This window comes from Balaenoptera acutorostrata, chromosome 1, assembly GCF_949987535.1.
Source record: "Balaenoptera acutorostrata chromosome 1, mBalAcu1.1, whole genome shotgun sequence".
Lineage (NCBI taxonomy): Eukaryota > Metazoa > Chordata > Mammalia > Artiodactyla > Balaenopteridae > Balaenoptera > Balaenoptera acutorostrata.
Window position 1 is genome coordinate 22,973,570 of NC_080064.1, and position 18,416 is coordinate 22,991,985.

Sequence of the window (18,416 nt, forward strand, 5' to 3'; positions counted from 1 at the left end):
CATATGTCCAGTTATGTGGCAAAATGTATTGGTTTTGCACTGATAGATGTTGTTCTTTAATTCTTAATTCATATGACTGGATCATTCCTTCCTAAATGTGGCAAAGAGAGCATATCAATAGAGATACACAGAAACTGACTCTAGGCAAGTGTCATGGCTGCATAGACAACTTGAAATTGCCACAGATCTGCGGTTAAAAATTTCAATTAACTTTTGATTAAGCACCAAATGAGTTCTAAAAAAAATGTTAATCGTCAGCTTCTACATTTAATAATATGTTGCATTCTTTGCTTCATTCATTTTTTAAAAATTTATTTTATTTATTATTTAAAAAATTTTTTTGGCTGTGTTGGGTCTTTGTTGCTGTGCGCCGGCTTTCTCTAGCTGTGGTGAGCAGGGGCTACTCTTTGTTGCAGTGCGTGGGCTTCTCACTGCAGTGGCTTCTCTTGTTGAGGAGTATGGGATCTAGGTGCACGGGCTTCAGTAGTTGTGGCACGCAGGCTCAGTAGTTGTGGCTCTTTGGGCTCTAGAGCGCAGGCTCAGTAGTTGTGGCCCATGGGCTTAGTTGCTCCGCAGCACGTGGGATCTTCCCAGACCAGGGCTCAAACCCGTGTCCCCTGAATTGGCAGGCGGATTCTTAACCACTGAGCCACCAGGGAAGCCCATGCTTCATTCATTAATTCAGCAAACATTTGTTGAGCATTTAGTGTGTCAAGTATTTCTCACTGTTCATATTCCACTTTCTGAAAGTAGCTTTTTGCCATCTTTGTTTCTCAGGCATTTCGAGTATGTTTCCAAAGAAATAATGGTTTTCTCTGCCTTGCTACTCAAAGTGTGGTCAGTGGGCCGGCAGCACTGGCAACATCTGGGAACTTGTTAGAAATGCAGAGTCTCAGGCCCCATTCCAGACTTGCTGAATAAGAATCTATATTTTAACAAGATTACTGGGTGATTCAATGCACATTAAAATTTAACAAGCATTCATATAGCACACAGATTGTTACCATCTGTGTGTGTGTGTGTGTTTTTAAACAACTGAGTACTCATTCAGCTATTTTCTTAGAGATGACACCCTTTCATGTGAAAGCAATTATAGGAATATCCTTAGAAGATCTTTTTTCTTTTTTTAATGATAAGAAAATATTGAAAACACAAGAAAAATACTCTTTATTTACTGAAAGATACAAGAACAAGATTGTTAGAAGTGAGGTTTGAGTGATTTTCATATCTGCTAAAATGTTCCCAAATGATTTGTAATTTTTTTATGGATCTTTATGAGACCTTGTTGTAAAGTCTGTTGTATAGGAAAATTTTAATATAGAAGTGGTTTCTGTGTCTTTTCAGTAAGATGAATGATAAAGTCATATCTGAAATCCATGGAAAATAGTGCTCAATTCTCAGCCTGTCCTCTGTTTATTTTTGCAAAGGAAGTATGAAGTAAATTGGTGCTCTGAAATCAAATCATTACTCTTTTAGAATAGCTGGTGGTTTGATATCCAAGTTTTCTTTCTGGGTCAAGTTTGATTACTTAGAGATTAAAGAAAAAGAATTTTGGAAAAATCAATTGCCTACTCCTAATATAAGGAGGAATTGAAAAGAAGCTTATTTCTTTTAAGTACAAGCGTACCTCACTCAAGGGTAGCAAATTCAGAATGTGTATTGGTTGGTAAATGTTTAAGTGATGTTATAAAGACTGAATTTTATATTTTATTAGTGCAGAATAATTTTGATGACTTAATAGATGAGACTAGAAAATATGCTTTTGTAAATATTTTTATTGCTTAAAATATTTTTAATGCTCAAAATAAAATAATTTAAGTAGATCAGCAGTAAGAGCTCACATAAAGGCTTTTCCTTTTATTAATATACCTTTATTTATTTCAATACCACTTATAGTGGTTTGTCACCTACTAGCAGTGTGACCTTGGGCCAATTACTTTCTGAGTTTCAGTTTCCTCAACTATGAGGTTAAGCAATTCCATTTTCCCTTTCAGGGTTGTTGAAAGGCTTAATTTAAATAATGTAGATAATATCCCTTACCCGGGACCTGACACAGAAATAGCTCTCAGTACCATTAGCTTCCTTCCGTTGTTTTCACTGTTTTGTTCCATTTACACACAAATATTTAGATTTCACTCATATTGTAAATGAGTTCTCTTAAGTTTTCTTTCATTATACTGGTTAAAGTTGAATCAAGAATATAAACTCCATGATGACATAGACCTTATTTGTTTTGTTTTGTTTACTGTTGTATCCCAGGCACCTAGCATAGGACCTATGCATTTGAAGTAAATTTACTTGAATAATTTAGAGAACACCTTTGCAGTTTTTATTTGTCAGGTATAGTCAATTGAAATTAATTTATTCAACAGACTTTTATTGATATGTATAACGTGCCAGGGACCATTCTGTCCTCATGGAACTTACATTTTAGCTGGGGGGAGAGAAGACAATAAACCAGTAAGCAAATAAGTTAACATATTCGTAAATAATAATAAGTACAGTAGGTGCTGTGAGGCCATCTGGAGGAGTAAGGGCCATTATTTTAGATAGGGTGTGTATGGGAGGGCTTTCTAAAGAGGTGACGTCTGAGCAGAGGCAGTAATGAGGAGAGGACCATCTTTCAAATATCTAGGAGAAGAACATCATAGGCAGAGAGAACAGCAAGTGTAGAGGTCCTGAGGAGGGAATGAGCTAAATATGGTTCATTAATTCGGATTGTTAACATCCAAATGAAATTACTTCATCTAAATAGTATGGAGCAGGTGCAGAGACAATGTAAATGCTGCTTTTTGAGTGGAGTACTTTTAGGTATAGCAGTGAATCAAAGTGTAAGGCCATCAGTAGTCAAATTGCTCAAAAGTTCCCTTGTGTGTTGGTTATCCTTTAGTAAACTAGATGTGACATTGCTCTTTGGCATTATTATGTGGCTTAACTAATAATACTGCGATTTTTGAGATCAAGAGGCTAGAAACCAACAAGTTTGAAATATGTGAGGTCTACAGCCTGCCTTCTCCTCTCTTATACTTGAATCAACATTTGCTTTCTAAATTTTTCTTCTCTATTTTGTTTCTTTTTCTCTATTATTTCTCTAGTTTCCTCTGTTGTAATAGTTCACTGCTACTCTTAAAAATGTTGAGCATTCAAAATCATATTTGTCAGAAGGAAGAAAGGTCTTAAAGAACTTAAAGTCGTATTCTTCTGCAAGAGGTTGTAATTTACTGTTGTAACATGAAAACCTAAGGAATTCTTTTGTGATTATTTTAACTGTATACTTGTCATTGCTGTTGTCAAGTCTGATAACAAATGAACAGAATTCTACATTTCTGTTCTTAATATGAAGTCTATGCATTCTGAGAAATATAAAGAAAAAGAATAATAAAGAGTTGGGGAACCTTTTAATCCCATTATCTCTTGGGGTGTAGAGACTTTTGCATATAATTCCTGCAAATCCAGCACCTGAAGATTGATACCCTCAAAGGACAGTGTATAAATAACATCTTTTTTTTTTTAGGAAGGATAAAACTGTATTTGCTATGTCCAGTTCTGAGCTTTGAATTTAAAATATGATACATTTCACTAAGGTGGCTTCAGAGGGTACTATTTTAAGCTAATTTCTCTATGTCATAACTTTAGCAAGTCAAGGCATTAATAATTTATCCAGGATGTATAGGTAAGATATTTTTGTGCTTTAACGGAAAGTCTTATGTTTAATGGACTGGAGTACTGTCTATTGGTGATTAAATACCTAAAAATATTAATTCTGGTACACTTGACCCAAGTGAGGGTTTTGCCTTCAGTAATGTGTTTTGCTTCTAAGAGCTCCCCTTTTCCGTCTTCTTTTTAATAGCAACGTCATGACAACAGAGAAGAGTTTAGTGGCTGAGGCTGAAAATCCACAGCAGCAACAACAGAAAGAAGAGGGTGAGGGAGCCACAAACTCGGGTCAACAGGAAACTCAGCTGGAAGAGGCTTCTCAAGCAGCAGCCGAGGGAGATAATCAGTGTGAGCAGAAGCTGAAAACATCTAATGGAGACACTCCAACACATGAAGATTTGACCAAGAACAAGGAGCGGACATCAGAAAACAGGGGCCTGTCACGGCTGTTCTCCTCATTTCTCAAAAGGCCTAAATCTCAGGTCTCTGAGGAAGAAGGCAAAGAAGTAGAGTCAGCGAAAGAGAAAGGTGAAGGTCATAAAGAGATAGAATTTGGAGCCAGTCTTGACGAAGAGATCATTTTAAAGGCCCCAATTGCAGCTCCTGAGCCTGAGCTCAAAACAGACCCATCCTTGGATCTTCATTCATTAAGCAGTGCAGAAACACAGGTAAGGGTGTGCGAATGTGTGGGAGGTGAAGGGAGGTTATACACTTTACTTTTCATTTAAGAACATTTGGTTTTATTTCTTACTAGCCAGTTGTTAGTAATAAGTAACATGATGCTTTGGAGTTTCTGCTCTAAAGAAATTCATGTAGTCAATGGTAACTTGATTTTTTTTTTTTAAACATCTTTATTGCAGTATAATTGCTTTACAATGGTGTGTTAGTTTCTGCTTTATAACAAAGTGAATCAGTTATACATATACATATGTTCCCATATCTCCTCCCTCTTGCGTCTCCCTCCCATCCTCCCTATCCCACCCCTCTAGGTGGTCACAAAGCACCGAGCTGATCTCCCTGTGCTATGCGGTTGCTTCCCACTAGCTATCTATTTTACATTTGGTAGTGTGTATATGTCCAGCCACTCTCTCACTTTGTCCCAGCTTACCCTTCCCCCTCCCCATATCCTCAAGTCCATTCTCTAGTAGGTCTGTGTCTTTGTTCCCGTCTTGCCACTAGGTTCTTCATGACCTTTTTTTTTTTTTCCCCTTAGATTCCATATATATGTGTTAGCATACTGTATTTGTTTTTCTTTTTTTTTTTTTTTTTTTTTTAATTGAGGATCTTGAATCAGATGCGTATGTTTGATTGATTGATTGATTGATTGATTTTGGCTGTGTTGGGTCTTCGTTTCTGTGCGAGGGCTTTCTCCAGTTGTGGCAAGCGGGGGCCACTCTTCATCGCGATGCGCGGGCCTCTCACCGTCGCGGCCTCTCTCGTTGCGGAGCACAGGCTCCAGACGCGCAGGCTCAGCAGTTGTGGCTCACGGGCCCAGCCGCTCTGCGGCATGTGGGATCTTCCCAGGCCAGGGCTCGAACCCGTGTCCCCTGCATTAGCAGGCAGATTTTCAACCACTGCGCCACCTGGGAAGCCCTGTATTTGTTTTTCTCTTTCTGACTTACTTCACTCTGTATGACAGACTCTAACTCCATCCACCTCACTACAAATAACTCCATTTCGTTTCTTTTTATGGCTGAGTAATATTCCATTGTATATATGTGCCACATCTTCTTTATCCATTCATCCGATGATGGACACTTAGGTTGCTTCCATGTCCTGGCTATTGTAAATAGAGCTGCAATGAACATTTTGGTACATGACTCTTTTTGAATTATGGTTTTCTCAGGGTATATGCCCAGTAGTGGGATTGCTGGGTCGTATGGTAACTTGATTTTTAAAAAGATACTTATACTGCATAAATCAAAGAAAAGAAAATGAAAGAAAAGAAATGTATCAAATGAGTTTACATTTTGCTATTATAATGCAAAAAGTCCAGGATTTTTAATGAGGCGGGGGGATGGAAAGAAAGTGAAGTGGTTTAGAGTTTATTTTGGTGGAATTATTAGAAATGGGGTAATTTATCAGCAAACATGGTCCTTTTATGGATATCTTTATAAAAGTCATGAGATAGATTCAGACCACCCAGAGGTGTGTGATAAGTTTGAACCATGTCTGCCTTATCTTTGTCATTTTCTCCAACTAGGTCATATTCCTACAGAGTGTAGGATATAGATGAGGAAAGTTAGCTCTTTATATCACCTTTGTAACATACAGTAGTTGGGTGGAGCCTTAATTGTGTCACAGTGTAAACTAAATATGAGTTGTGAATTTGGTCATCTGTCCAAAAATCATGAGAAAATATTAGTACTGTAACTCAAACTATTTTCTAGGAATCCCATTTATTTTCAGGCCTATTGAACTACAAATTAAGAGTTATTTTCAAAGTCTTTTTTTTTCTGAAGCATGTGGGCATTATCTGCATTGTAAAAAATGAAAGTCCTATATGTTTCTATTATAGGTCTCAGGTTTGGGCTATACAGTTTCATTAGACTTAAAAAAATATATGTATTTCTAGAATGATTACTTATACATCAAAAGTGCTAAGATAAAATCGAATGTTTTTAGTGAAAGTGCTAAGAGTAAAGTTTAGGAAAAAGTTGTTATTGTGTACTTGCTATAGTGAAACAAGGTTGAAAACAAAATTTTATTTATAATATAATAGTTAAGAATGCAGGCTATGGAATCAGACTAGAGGGTTCAGGCGCAGAGAAGTGACACTTTTGCTTTATCAGTTTTCTCCTCTGTACGATGAGGATAATAATGTTCACCTTATTTGGCCATTATGAGGATTAAAAGAGATAAACATGTAAAGCTCTTAAGACATTGCCTGACATATTATAAGCACTCAGTAAATGTTAGTTATTATTACTTAGTTAATAAACATGAACAGTAAAGGCAGAGAAGCTACATATCTTTTTTTTTTTTTTTTTTTTTTTATAGCTACTTTATTTATTTATTTCTCTATTTTTTTTTTGGCTGTGTTGGGTCTTCGGTTCGTGCGAGGGCTTTCTCCAGTTACGGCAAGTGGGGGCCACTCTTCATCGCGGTGCAGAGACCGCTCTTCATCGCGGTGCGCGGGCCCCTCACCATCGCGGCCCCTCCCGTTGCGGGGCACAGGCTCCAGACGCGCAGGCTCAGTAGTTGTGGCTCACGGGCCCAGCTGCTCCGCGGCACGTGGGATCCTCCCAGACCAGGGCTCGAACCCGCGTCCCCTGCATTAGCAGGCAGATTCTCAACCACTGCGCCACCAGGGAAGCCCAGAAGCTACATATCTTAATGTCATTAATTTAATTTAATTTTAGGAGTACCAAAAGAGTTAAATTACATTATCTTTCAGGAAGCCTGGTACTTTCAAGAGGTTCTTAATTGCTTTTTTTCTCCTTTGCTTTATGTATGCAAAAATCCATATCTTGTTTTAGTTAGCATTTGAATCAGGGCTCGTCTGTTTTGTCTAAAGATCATAGCATTTGTACTGAAGTTGAAACAGATGACAAAGTTAATTTTAGATTTAACTAAAATCTCATTCATTGATTTCATAGTAGAATTTCATTTGAGTGGTCCTTTTCTATACCAGATTTTTTAAAAGTGAGTTTGCATCGTAGGACTGCACCAACCTTCATCTAGGGTACCTTGGATTTTTTGGAAGCCATGTGTCATTTTTTAATATTTATTTACTCAACAAATTTACTGAAAACCTGCTGTGTGTGCCAGGCCCTAAGCTGGACATACATTGGTAAATAAAAACTGTAATATGGCAAAGAGGTTTAAGATCATGAATTCTGGAGTCAAAGTGGTATGTAACTTACTGACTGTATGATCCTAGGCAAATTAACTTCTCTGGTCTCAGTTTCTTATTTGTCAAGGGGGGATAATAATAGTACCCTCCCCATAGGGTTAAATGAGTTCATGTAAGTAATGCTTTTAGAACAGTAAATGACCCATTGTAATTTCTATATAAATGTTTGTTATTATTCTCATGATTATTATTAAATATTATTATTATTGAACAAACATGATCCCTACTCTTGGTAACTTTATAGTCTAATGGAAGAGACAAAAAAAGTAGTAAATACAAATTAATTATTTATTGTAATAAATGTTATGAAGGCAATAAACAGGGTACTAACATGAAGAATACTAGTAGAGTGGGGATAGGCCAGAGAGGATAGCCAGTGAAGGCCTTAATGAAGAGGTAACATTTAAGAGGGTCATGAAGGATGGGAAGGAGACTTGTAGACCACCTCCAATATCTAATGCAGGAGGAGCAGGAGCCAAATAATTAAATCCTTTTTCCTAAATGTCAACTACGTATTTTTTCTGAAAGAAAAGAATTAGTGAGGTTTAGTTAAGAACCTTTCAGCAATTTTATTGTGAAGAAAGTGAGTAAGTGTATGCCAAAATGTTGTCTCACTTACCTGTATTACTTTGGGATGAGTTAATGATTGCCCTAGGAGATCTAGATTTCAATCTGTCTCTTGCTTCTTTGAATCTTCTTTGCAATTTATCATGGTTGATACCTGGTAAAAATGAGTTAATTGGTATTTACAGTTGTTAGCCTACTATACATATGTTGCCTTATGCTCTGAAATGGTCCCAAGAATCCCTCTTAGCCATTCAAAAAATTTTATGGGGTTTTTTTTGTTTGTTTGTTTGTTTGTTTTTGGGCCACGCCTCGAGGCCTTTGGGATCTTAGCTCCCAGACCAGGGACTGAACCTGGGCCCTTGGCAGTGAGAGCGTGGAGTCTTAACCACCGGACCACCAGGGAATTCCCCATTCATAAAATTTAGACTACATGACAAATCACAACTCGTTTTGCAATTCATAAGGCTACCTCACTAAAATTGAGGAGCATAGGACAAAGATGTTTCAGTTTTAATAGGTTTTAATAATAGGCAATGGCATAGTCAGGGAGAAAATATAGTGCTGAGAACAACAGATTGCTGTCCTCTGGTTTACCTGAAACCTTCATTTATTGATTTGAAAGATGGGATTCTACCTTCTATCATAAAGTTTTGAGAATAGCAGAGTCTGTAGATCTTTTGGGAGATCATAATATCTCTTACAGAAAAATAATCTTAATATCACTTGTATTTGTTTTAACAGTTTTCCTTCTTCAGTTAGTGTTTTTATTGGTAGCAGTATTATAGGCAAACGTGTATACGGCATGTTTTGTGAAATGTCTTCGTTACTGACTTGGTGATGTCATGGGTATGTAGCCTGCTCAGGAAGAACACAGAGAAGATCCCGATTTTCAGACTGAGGAAGGAGGAGGACTTGAAGACTGCTCTAAAATAGAAGTAAAAGAAGAAAGTCCTGAATCAATAGCAGAAAGAGAATTAAAAGCTTCCCAGAAATCGATCAGAAGACACAGAAACATGCATTGCAAGGTTTCTTTGTTGGATGACACAGTTTATGAATGTGTTGTGGAGGTGAGCACATGTCAATTTCAAGTAGTTAGAACTCTTACAAATTGTTTCATGTGGGGCTGGGTAAGTGGTGCCATGGCCTGAGATAAGACCCAGTATAATGAATATTTCTATGGGCTGAAATGTTAATAGTGATTTTCTGGAGGTGGAGGTGTGGAAGGATTATGAGTGAGTCTTATTTTCTTCTCCAGTTTTTTCTATATCTGCCAAATCTTGTGAATTGAGCACGTGTTACTTTTATAATCCAAAATCATTTTCTTTAAGAAAAAAATTGGTTTGTTATTTGTAGAGTGCTCTTCCATGACTAGATTTCCCAGGATAGCTTCAATTTCTAGGTCTAGGAGTCCCCATAATTGTATTTATCAAAAAAAAAAAAATTACTATCTGTTCATTTCTGCTCTCCCAGATCTAAACCTTAGTGAGCTTTATTTAATGTATTTCTTTAGCTCCATGAGATAGGATATAAAAAACTTAAATCAAGTAACCCCATTTATTAAAATTCTCTATTATTTCCAGAAAGAATAAATAATTGAATCAAGATGGAATAAAAATGTCAGAGTTGTTTCAGTTATTCTTTTGCTTCTTCAAGACAAGTTAAAAGTCCTTAAAAATCTATCAGCTATTTTTTTAACTAGAGCAGTAATTGTCAATTATGATATGCTTGATGAAAAGCAATTGTTGTGATTATTACTAATAATAGCCTTTTGATAAAACATATAATTCATATATGCTTGTATCTTAGGTGTGTAAAAAATTATTTTGAAATTGAATTATTTATATGCAAATATATCAAAACACAAATAAGTAGTCTAAAATATTACACTGTATTTACTAATAGGAATTCCCTCTCCAAGTTTTGAAAGAGAAATCAAGAAAAACACACTGTTGCATTTTTAAAATAGTTACTACACCTGGTAACTGGAGAAGACCTAGGGTCTGCTCTTTCTGCTTCTCGCCACTAGCTAGTCTAGAGATGGGGAAAGCTATTCCACACTCATTCTTCCCATTCAGACCAAAATCTAGATATGGGTCCCTTATATCTGAAACATTTGGGGGCAGATGTGTTTCAGAATTCAGAATATTTTGGGTTTTAGAATTCAGAATATTTTGGGTTTTAGAAAAGCAACAAGTACATATTCTGCAAATTTCATAATATTCCCAGCAGAGTGTGTAGCAGTAGGTACATTATCAAACACATTATTTCTATGGTAAAATATATGAAGATTCACTCTAAGTTGGATAAATAAGGATAAAAAATAGCCCATAACAGTTCAGGTCAGAATTTGCCTTCAGATGAGCTTTGAACAAAAACAAAATAAACAAGCCCAACCTTTTACTTTTTAGAACTTCTGAATTTTGGAATTATAAATAAGGGAGTAGGGACCTGTATGTGAAGAATTCCCTAATCATCTCTGTCATATAGAGTGAAAACATAGAAGGGAGAAAATGAAGAAAATGATGTAATATAGACGGGATAAGTCTAAAAATGAATTAACATCTATGTGAATTACTAATAGTCATTAAAAATAGCTCAGCTCATTGAGAGAAGGACATGTCATGTATAAGTGCCAAAAATAGGTTTCTAATTTTTTGGAAGTTTTAAAAAATGTATTTCTCAGAAGACATTAGCACGTTTAATTTTTTTTATTATTTAAAAAAGTTATTATTATTATTTTTTTAAAAATAAATTTATTTATTTTTGGCTGCGTTGGGTCTTCATTGCTGCGCGCGGGCTTTGTCTAGTTGCAGCGAGCGGGGGCTATTTTCGTTGCAGTGCGCAGGCTTCTTATTGCCGCACCTTCTCTTGTTGTGCAGCATGGGCTCTAGGCGCGCGGGCTTCAGTAGTTGTGGGGTGCAGGCTCAGTAGTTGTGGCTCACGGGCTTAGTTGCTCCACGGCATGTGGGATCTCCCCGGACCAGGGCTCGAACCCGTGTCCCCTGCATTGGCAGGTGGATTCTTAACCACTGTGCCACCAGGGAAGTCCAGCATGTTTAATTTTTTTCAACAATTCCAGTAGTTAGGTAGGACAGGTATACATATTCTTATCACTTTACAGATGAGAAAGCTAATGTTCAGGAATTGACTCAGGTTGTTTAGCTAGTAAATGAAAAAGCAGGGACTTTTTCACTCTAAATCTCAGTCCCTAAGTTATGGCATTTCCTCCCTATAAACAGGAATACAAGTACCCCAAATTGGTAATGGTTTGATTTTCTGGGTAGAGAAACATTAAGAAATGATTTGTAGCACCACTGTAAGAGCCACTGCAACGGGTAATGTCTGGAGGGTATCTAAAATCTTATACTTTATGCATTTTTCTGAAAGAGATTGCAGGGAGTTGAGACATAGCTCATTGTCTTGGGACATTTCGTCTGGGAATGATAGAGAGTCTAATGATTTCCATAGTCACTGTTAATTGTCAGTGTCGACAGCTGATTCAGTTAGGTCAGGTGCTCATGCTGACTGACAGCGACCCATAGCAGGCTTCAGGAAATACACCAAAAATAAAGAATGTAATGTTTAGGATGGAGGTGGGGGATGCTTGACGGAATTTTGCTTTGAATTGTAGCAGCATTTCCAAGCAACTATAAATGTGTTGCATATTTAAACTGACAAATTAAGAAACAGGATTTTTGTTACTCACTTTGTTCTACTTGCACTGTGCAGCCATCTGAAAGTGTTAGTAACCAAGGATAAAAGAGAAAATTGGAAAGTGACATTTTATGTTATTTCGTGATAAATGCAGGAATAAGAGGAAACCTCAACTAAAGTATGTGTATCTTTGCAGAAACATGCTAAGGGACAAGATTTACTTAAACGAGTATGTGAACACCTCAATCTTTTGGAAGAAGACTACTTTGGTCTAGCCATTTGGGATAATGCAACCTCTAAGGTGAGAAGACTGCTTGTAAGATAAGAAACTGACCCCCCAAAATTGTTTTAATTCATTTACTGTTGTTAAGAATGTATTTATTCCTGCCTCTCCAAGATACAGTGTACTTAGTAAGGAAAGATTGAACGTAATTGAAAAACAAAACAATACCTCTAATACTACAGTGAAAAACTTTATGCAGCTGTGAGTTAGAAAGTTCTCCCATGAATCGAGGAAAATACTTTGAAAAGTATTTTATGTTATACAAGCTCAGTGAGATAAAATCGAATGTTTTTATATTGTGTGTGTGTACCCCACTCAGGTTTATGTTAGAATATTTGAGAATACTTGAATTTGGCATATAAATGAAGTCACTGAGTACCAGTACCTACTTGTTTAATGTAACTGTTGTAATTTTTCTATGAACCAAATATACTTAAATTGCTGGGAGCTGGCTCATCTAAAGGCATTCAGCAGAGGAAATTCTTTCATCTTGCAGTTGAGCTTCCAGTGCTCACATTGGTACAAAACCTTCCAATTGCATTGAAAACTTTTTGCCATTGTTGGTGTCATCCATACTCTATCCTATCAGCAAGTTTTATTTCCTTATAGTAGTTTTCACTATCCTATTTATTTTTTAATGAGAAAATAGTAAATTGCTTTATTTATATTCATTGATATATTTCTGTATAAAGTGATGTTAAAAGTGCCCAATGTAAAAGCTGAATTTGATTGTACAGCAAACAACAAATCTGGCTGTGTAAAAAAAGGCTTTATTGTCCCCCTTAGATAAAATATTTCTGGGAAAAAAAGTTGATGTCTCTGAATCATAATCTAGTTTCAACTTCTCTGATTGTTTATAAGAACCCCTTCTGGGGAAGTCAGTGGACAAGTGAATCCTGGGAAACATAGAGCTTATCATATTTGGGGCATCTGGCAGGTCTGATGGGCCAGGTTCTTACAGGATATGGTTGGGGTAATGGGCTGTTCTATATTTTCTGCTTCTAAATTCATCATGGCTAACTTCCAGCTCTTGGAAATAGGTCAAAGCAGAGTTTTCCTTTGGGTTAAAATGAAGGTCTTTAGCTGATCCAGGAAGTAGAACATAGAAAGGAAAGCAGGAACTTCATTTGCACATGGCCCAAGTAAATCCTGTACAAAAATGAATTTGGAGAAGACTTCCTTAGCATTGTCAGGTTAAAGGGACAATACAGTAGCAAAAGCCATCGTGGTGGTGACAGTCCTTCTTCAATATGCTATCTCTTTGAGTCATACTTCTCCAGTCTGGATGAGTTGCTCTCTCTGTCTTGTATATAGTTGACCCAGGTATTTCCCATCACCATTATCCTGGGGATTTGTTGTACTTCTCTCCTGTGATGTTTCTCTTGTTTCCCCTTTATCTTAGCATTTCCTTGTATTTGATAGAGCACTCCTTCTGAGAAATTACATATGGGATGTAATCTTTTTGAGACATTGCATGTCTGAAAATGTCTTTATTGTACTGTCGTATTTGGTTGTTATTTTGGTTGGGTATAGAATTTTAGGCTTGAAATTATTTGCCTTCATAATTTTGAAGGCATTGCTCCACTGTCTTCTAGCTTTTAATGTTGGCTATTGAGAAGGTCAAAGCCATTCTGATTTGTGATGCTTTGTATGATCTCCCCTCTCTCTTGCCCTGTGTAGAATTAGGCTAGTAGAATCTTTTACCCTCCTTCCTTCCCTTCCTCCCTCCCTCCCTCCCCCCCTTCTTCTCTTCTTTTTCTCTCTTTCTTTCTACCTTTCTTTAGTGTTCTGAGATTCACAGTGATGCATCTTTTTTAAAAAAATTATTTATTTATTCATTTATTTAATTTTTTGGCTGCATTTGGTCTTCACTGCTGCACGTGGGTTTTCTCTAGTCGCTGAGAGCGGGGGCTACTCTTTGTTGTGGTGCGCAGGCCTCTCATTGTGGTGGCTTCTCTTGTTGCAGAGCATGGGCTCTAGGCGTGCGGGCTTCAGTAGTTGCAGCACGTGGACTCAGTAGTTGCAGCTCGCAGGCTCTAGAGCACAGGCTCAGTAGTTGTGGCTCACGGGCTTAGCTGCTCCACAGCACGTGGGATCTTCCTGGACCAGGGCTTGAACCCCTGTCCCCTGCATTGGCAGGCGGATTCTTAACCACTGTGCCACTAGGGAAGTCCCCCAAAACTTTTAATCTTTTTGAGCAAAGAACTGTTCCAGGTGCCTTTTATAGTCTTCCAGGGAATTGAAATTTTTTCCACTAAGAGAATTTTGTAAAGGCCTAAATAAATGGAAATCCGAAGGTGCAATGTCTGGTGAATATGGTGATGAATCACAACTTCCCAGCCAAGCTGTAACAGTTTTTGCCTGGTCATCAAAGAAACATGCGGTCTTGCATTATCCTGATGTAAGATTATGCATTTTCTGTTGACTAATTCTGGGTGCTTTTTGTCGAGTGCTGCTTTCAGTTGGTCTAATTGGGAGCAGTACTTGTTGGAATTAATTGTTTGGTTTTCTGGAAGGAGCTCATAATAGAGGACTCCCTTCCAATCCCGCCATATACACAACATCCCCTTCTTTGGGTGAAGACCAGCCTTTGGTGTGGTTGGTGGTGGTTCATTTCACTTGCTCCATGATCTCTTCTGTTCCATATTATTGTACAGTGTCCACTTTTCATCGCCCATCACAATTTGTTTTAAAAACAGAACGTTTTCATTACACTTAAGTAGAGAATTGCATGTGGAAATACGGTCAAGAGGGTTTTTTTGGCTTAACTTATGTGGAACCCAAACGTCAAAGTGATTAACATAACCAAGCTGGTGCAAATGATTTTCAATGCTTGATTTGAATATTTTGAGTATGTCAGCTGTCTCCCTCGTGGTATAACGTTGATTGTTCTCAGTTAATATCTCAATTTGATCGCTATCAACTTCAACTGGTCTACCAGACCATGGAGCATCGTCCAGCAAGAAATCTCTAGCATGAAACTTCGCAAGCTACTTTTGACACATTCGGTCAGTCACAGCACCTTCTCCATACACTGCACAAATCTTTTTTTGCGTTTCAGTTGCATTTTTACCTTTCTTGAAATAATAAAGCATAATATGCCGAAAATGTTGCTTTTTTCCTTCCATTTTCAATATTAAAAATTCACCAATTTTGATAAGTCTTTTTTTAAATGCACGCTGATATGACACCTGTCACATATAATCCAACAAAATTGTTTCAAATGAAGTTGAAGACAACTAAGTGCTACTAGAGCCATCTTACGGAAAAAACAAAATGAACATTTTGGCCAACCCAATAGTTGCTTCCTAGATTTTATTCCTGCTTGGAATAAGTTATTTATGAATGAATCAAGGATTTTTTTCTGGAGGATTCCAGAATCCCACTTTGTTTCCCCTTCCAGTCACTACCGCTAGCCCCTAACAATCAGTACTCCTACCTCAGGCTCTGTCAAAAGTAACAGATGTCTTCCTAACATCTATCACCATCAATTAGTTTTGCCTGTTTTTAAACTTTACATAAGTGAAACCATACAGTTTGTGCTCTTAGGTCTGGCTTCTTTTGTTTTGTTCAATATCATGTTTTTGAGTTTCATCCGTGTTGTGGCGAGTAGCAGTAGTTCATCCATTCTTGCTGCTGTATAATAGTTCATTGTTTGACTATACCACACTTTATTTATGCATTCTACTGTTGATGGACATTTGGCTTGTTTAAAGTTTGCTGCTTTTATGAATGCTGCTCCTGGGAACATTCTCATACATGTCTTTTAGTGCATATCTTGTCATATTCATTTCTGTTGGATTCCTAGAAGTGGAATTGCTGGGTTGTGGATGACACATATATGTTCAGCTTTAGTAGATACTATCAGTTTTCCAAAGTGGTGTTACCAGTTCACACTCCCACCAGCACTAAGAGTTCCAGCTGTGCCACATTCTCACCAGCACTTGGTATAACTCACTGCATTTTGATTTCTGCTCTTACCACTCTGCTGAACTGCCCTTGCCAAGATAAATCTGACAATTTTTCATCTTCATGTTCCTTGTCCATTTTGCAGCATTGATGAGCTTGCCTATCCATCCTTGAACTGTTCTATTCCTTTGGATTCTGTGATACCAGTCTCTCCTGTTTTCCTCCTACCACCTGGTCACTTCTTCTCAGTTTACTTCTCAGCTCTTTATCCTCTCTTCATCCCTTAACTGTAAATGTTCCCCAAGGTTTATCTTTAGTTTCTTTCTTTTAACTCTATTATATGCTCCCTGGGTGATTTTTATCTACTTTCATGGCTTCATTTGCCACCTATATGGGGAAAGTGCCCAAATTTATATCTCTGGTTCAAATCACTCTTCTGAGTGCCAGACATGCTTATCCAGCTATCTACTGAAATATTCCACTTGGATTTCCAAAGATACCTTGAACGTGTATCTATATAAATATACCATAATTTATTTATTCTATTGTTGATGGACATTTGGGTTGTTTTCAGTTTTTTGCTATTTCTTTCTTCTTCATGAAAATTTATTCCTTTTCCTACATTTTCTGTTTCAGTGAATAGTACCACATCTACCCAGTTGCCCAAGCCAGCAACTTAGGAATTTTTGTTTACTACTATACTTTACCAACTCTCATCATCAGCCCACCCTATTTACTCAGTCACAAATCCTGACTATTATCATTCTCAACAACAGCTTCTTATTTGGTCTCTCTGTCTACCTCAAATTTGTGTCACTCTTATTTTAAATCCTTCAGTGATTCTCCCTTGCCTGTAACTTGATGAAGTCCAAGTCTCTTAGCATGGAATACTATGGCCTCTATGATCTGGCCCTTACTGTTCTTTTTCATTTTACATCTCTCCTCTTCACTTCTGTGCTCCAGCTTTGATGAAGTACATTCAGCAACTCAGATGTATCATGTTCTCTTTATATACCCTGTGCCTTTCTAATTGCTTCCACTTCTTTTTTTGCCTGGCTAACTCTTATTTGTTCTTCAACCCTAAATTAGATCTCCCAAACATTCTTTTTTTTTTTTTTTTTTTTACCTTTTTTTCCCCCAAAACATTCTTTTGAGCAACATTTCCTAACTGCCTCTAAGAAAAGACAAATCGCTCACTACTCAGCTCTTCCATTAGACTGACAGCTCCTTGAGGACAAGCACTATTTTTAAATCCTTTTTTGTAACTTTGGTGCCTAGCACGTGGAGGCATTCCTAAATACTTGTTGGCTAAATAAAATGCTCTGAATTGAATAATTTAAATTGAACATAAAGTACCTATTGTTATGCACACTGATTTTTTATTGTCTTGTACACACTTTTTGATTTTGATTTTGATTCGGAGGTCTAGATACTGAAGAAATAATACTTTGTTCTGTAAGGTACCTTATACCTTGGAGTCCCATGTGATTGGCACAAATCTGGATTTGCCCTCTCTATGTCAGATTGATGGGAATTCTAGCCTTAGAGTCATAGAATGGCTCATGGAATCTCTGTAAGAAACTTGGCAGCTTCAGGCTACTTTGGGAGATTTCTCTTAAAAATAGGGAAAATATGGAGTCACCTCACTCTGTAGGGGAAATGTTCCTTCCACAGTGGTAGAAAGTAGTCTTTGTTAAGAGTTCTGGATTGCAAGGTTCTCAGAGGTTCCACAAAACTTATCAGTTGGCGCTTTTAAAGTCTTCTTTTGCCTTTGGACCTATAACAGCTTAAAGTTCTTTAGTCTTTTTTTTTTTATTTATTTATTTTTTTTAAATTTTATTTATTTATTTATTTTTGGCTGTGCTGGGTCTTCGGTTCGTGCGAGGGCTTTCTCTAGTTGCGGCAAGTGGGGGCCACTCTTCATCGCGGTGCGGGGACCGCTCTTCATCGCGGTGCGCGGGCCTTTCACTATCGCGGCCCCTCCCGTTGCGGGGCACAGGCTCCAGACGCGCAGGCTCAGCAGCTGTGGCTCACGGGCCCAGCTGCTCCATGGCATGTGGGATCTTCCCAGACCAGGGCTCGAACCCGTGTCTCCTGCATTAGCAGGCAGATTCTCAACCACTGCGCCACCAGGGAAGCCCCAAAGTTCTTTAGTCTTAATGAGAGAGGAAGGAGAAACACCCAGGTTACCCCCTGCCCTTTCTGATGGGACTTAAACAAGTATGTACTTAGTTTTTATACTTTAGAATAATTTTATATTAAGTGGCATTTTAAAAAACATATATTTCTTAATCATCTGTGTTAATTGCAGGGGCAGGGGAGAGAAAAGGAAACTCATCCTCACTCTTTACTTATTATCTGTTGTGGTGACTATATATAATGGTTAGTGTAATACATAATCAAATGTAAGATTGTGGTGTTCAAGCCCACTCCTTGGGTAGGGCAAATGGGATGGTCATCTTGGACTTTGCCCTTGTTGGTACAGGGTGA

At 37.6% G+C, this 18,416-nt stretch overlaps 1 protein-coding gene across 19 annotated transcripts in view; it reads left to right on the plus strand.

Moving 5' to 3' along the window:
- Positions 1-18,416, plus strand: part of EPB41 (erythrocyte membrane protein band 4.1) — a 196,468-nt gene that overhangs the window by 73,091 nt on the left and 104,961 nt on the right. For all 19 annotated transcript variants that reach the window (XM_057540460.1, XM_057540466.1, XM_057540478.1 and 16 more), the window contains exons 2-4: positions 3,851-4,325; positions 8,935-9,147; positions 11,931-12,035. In XM_057540460.1, the coding sequence (XP_057396443.1) occupies positions 3,851-4,325; positions 8,935-9,147; positions 11,931-12,035 (793 nt within the window). The remainder of the gene's footprint in view (positions 1-3,850; positions 4,326-8,934; positions 9,148-11,930; positions 12,036-18,416) is intronic.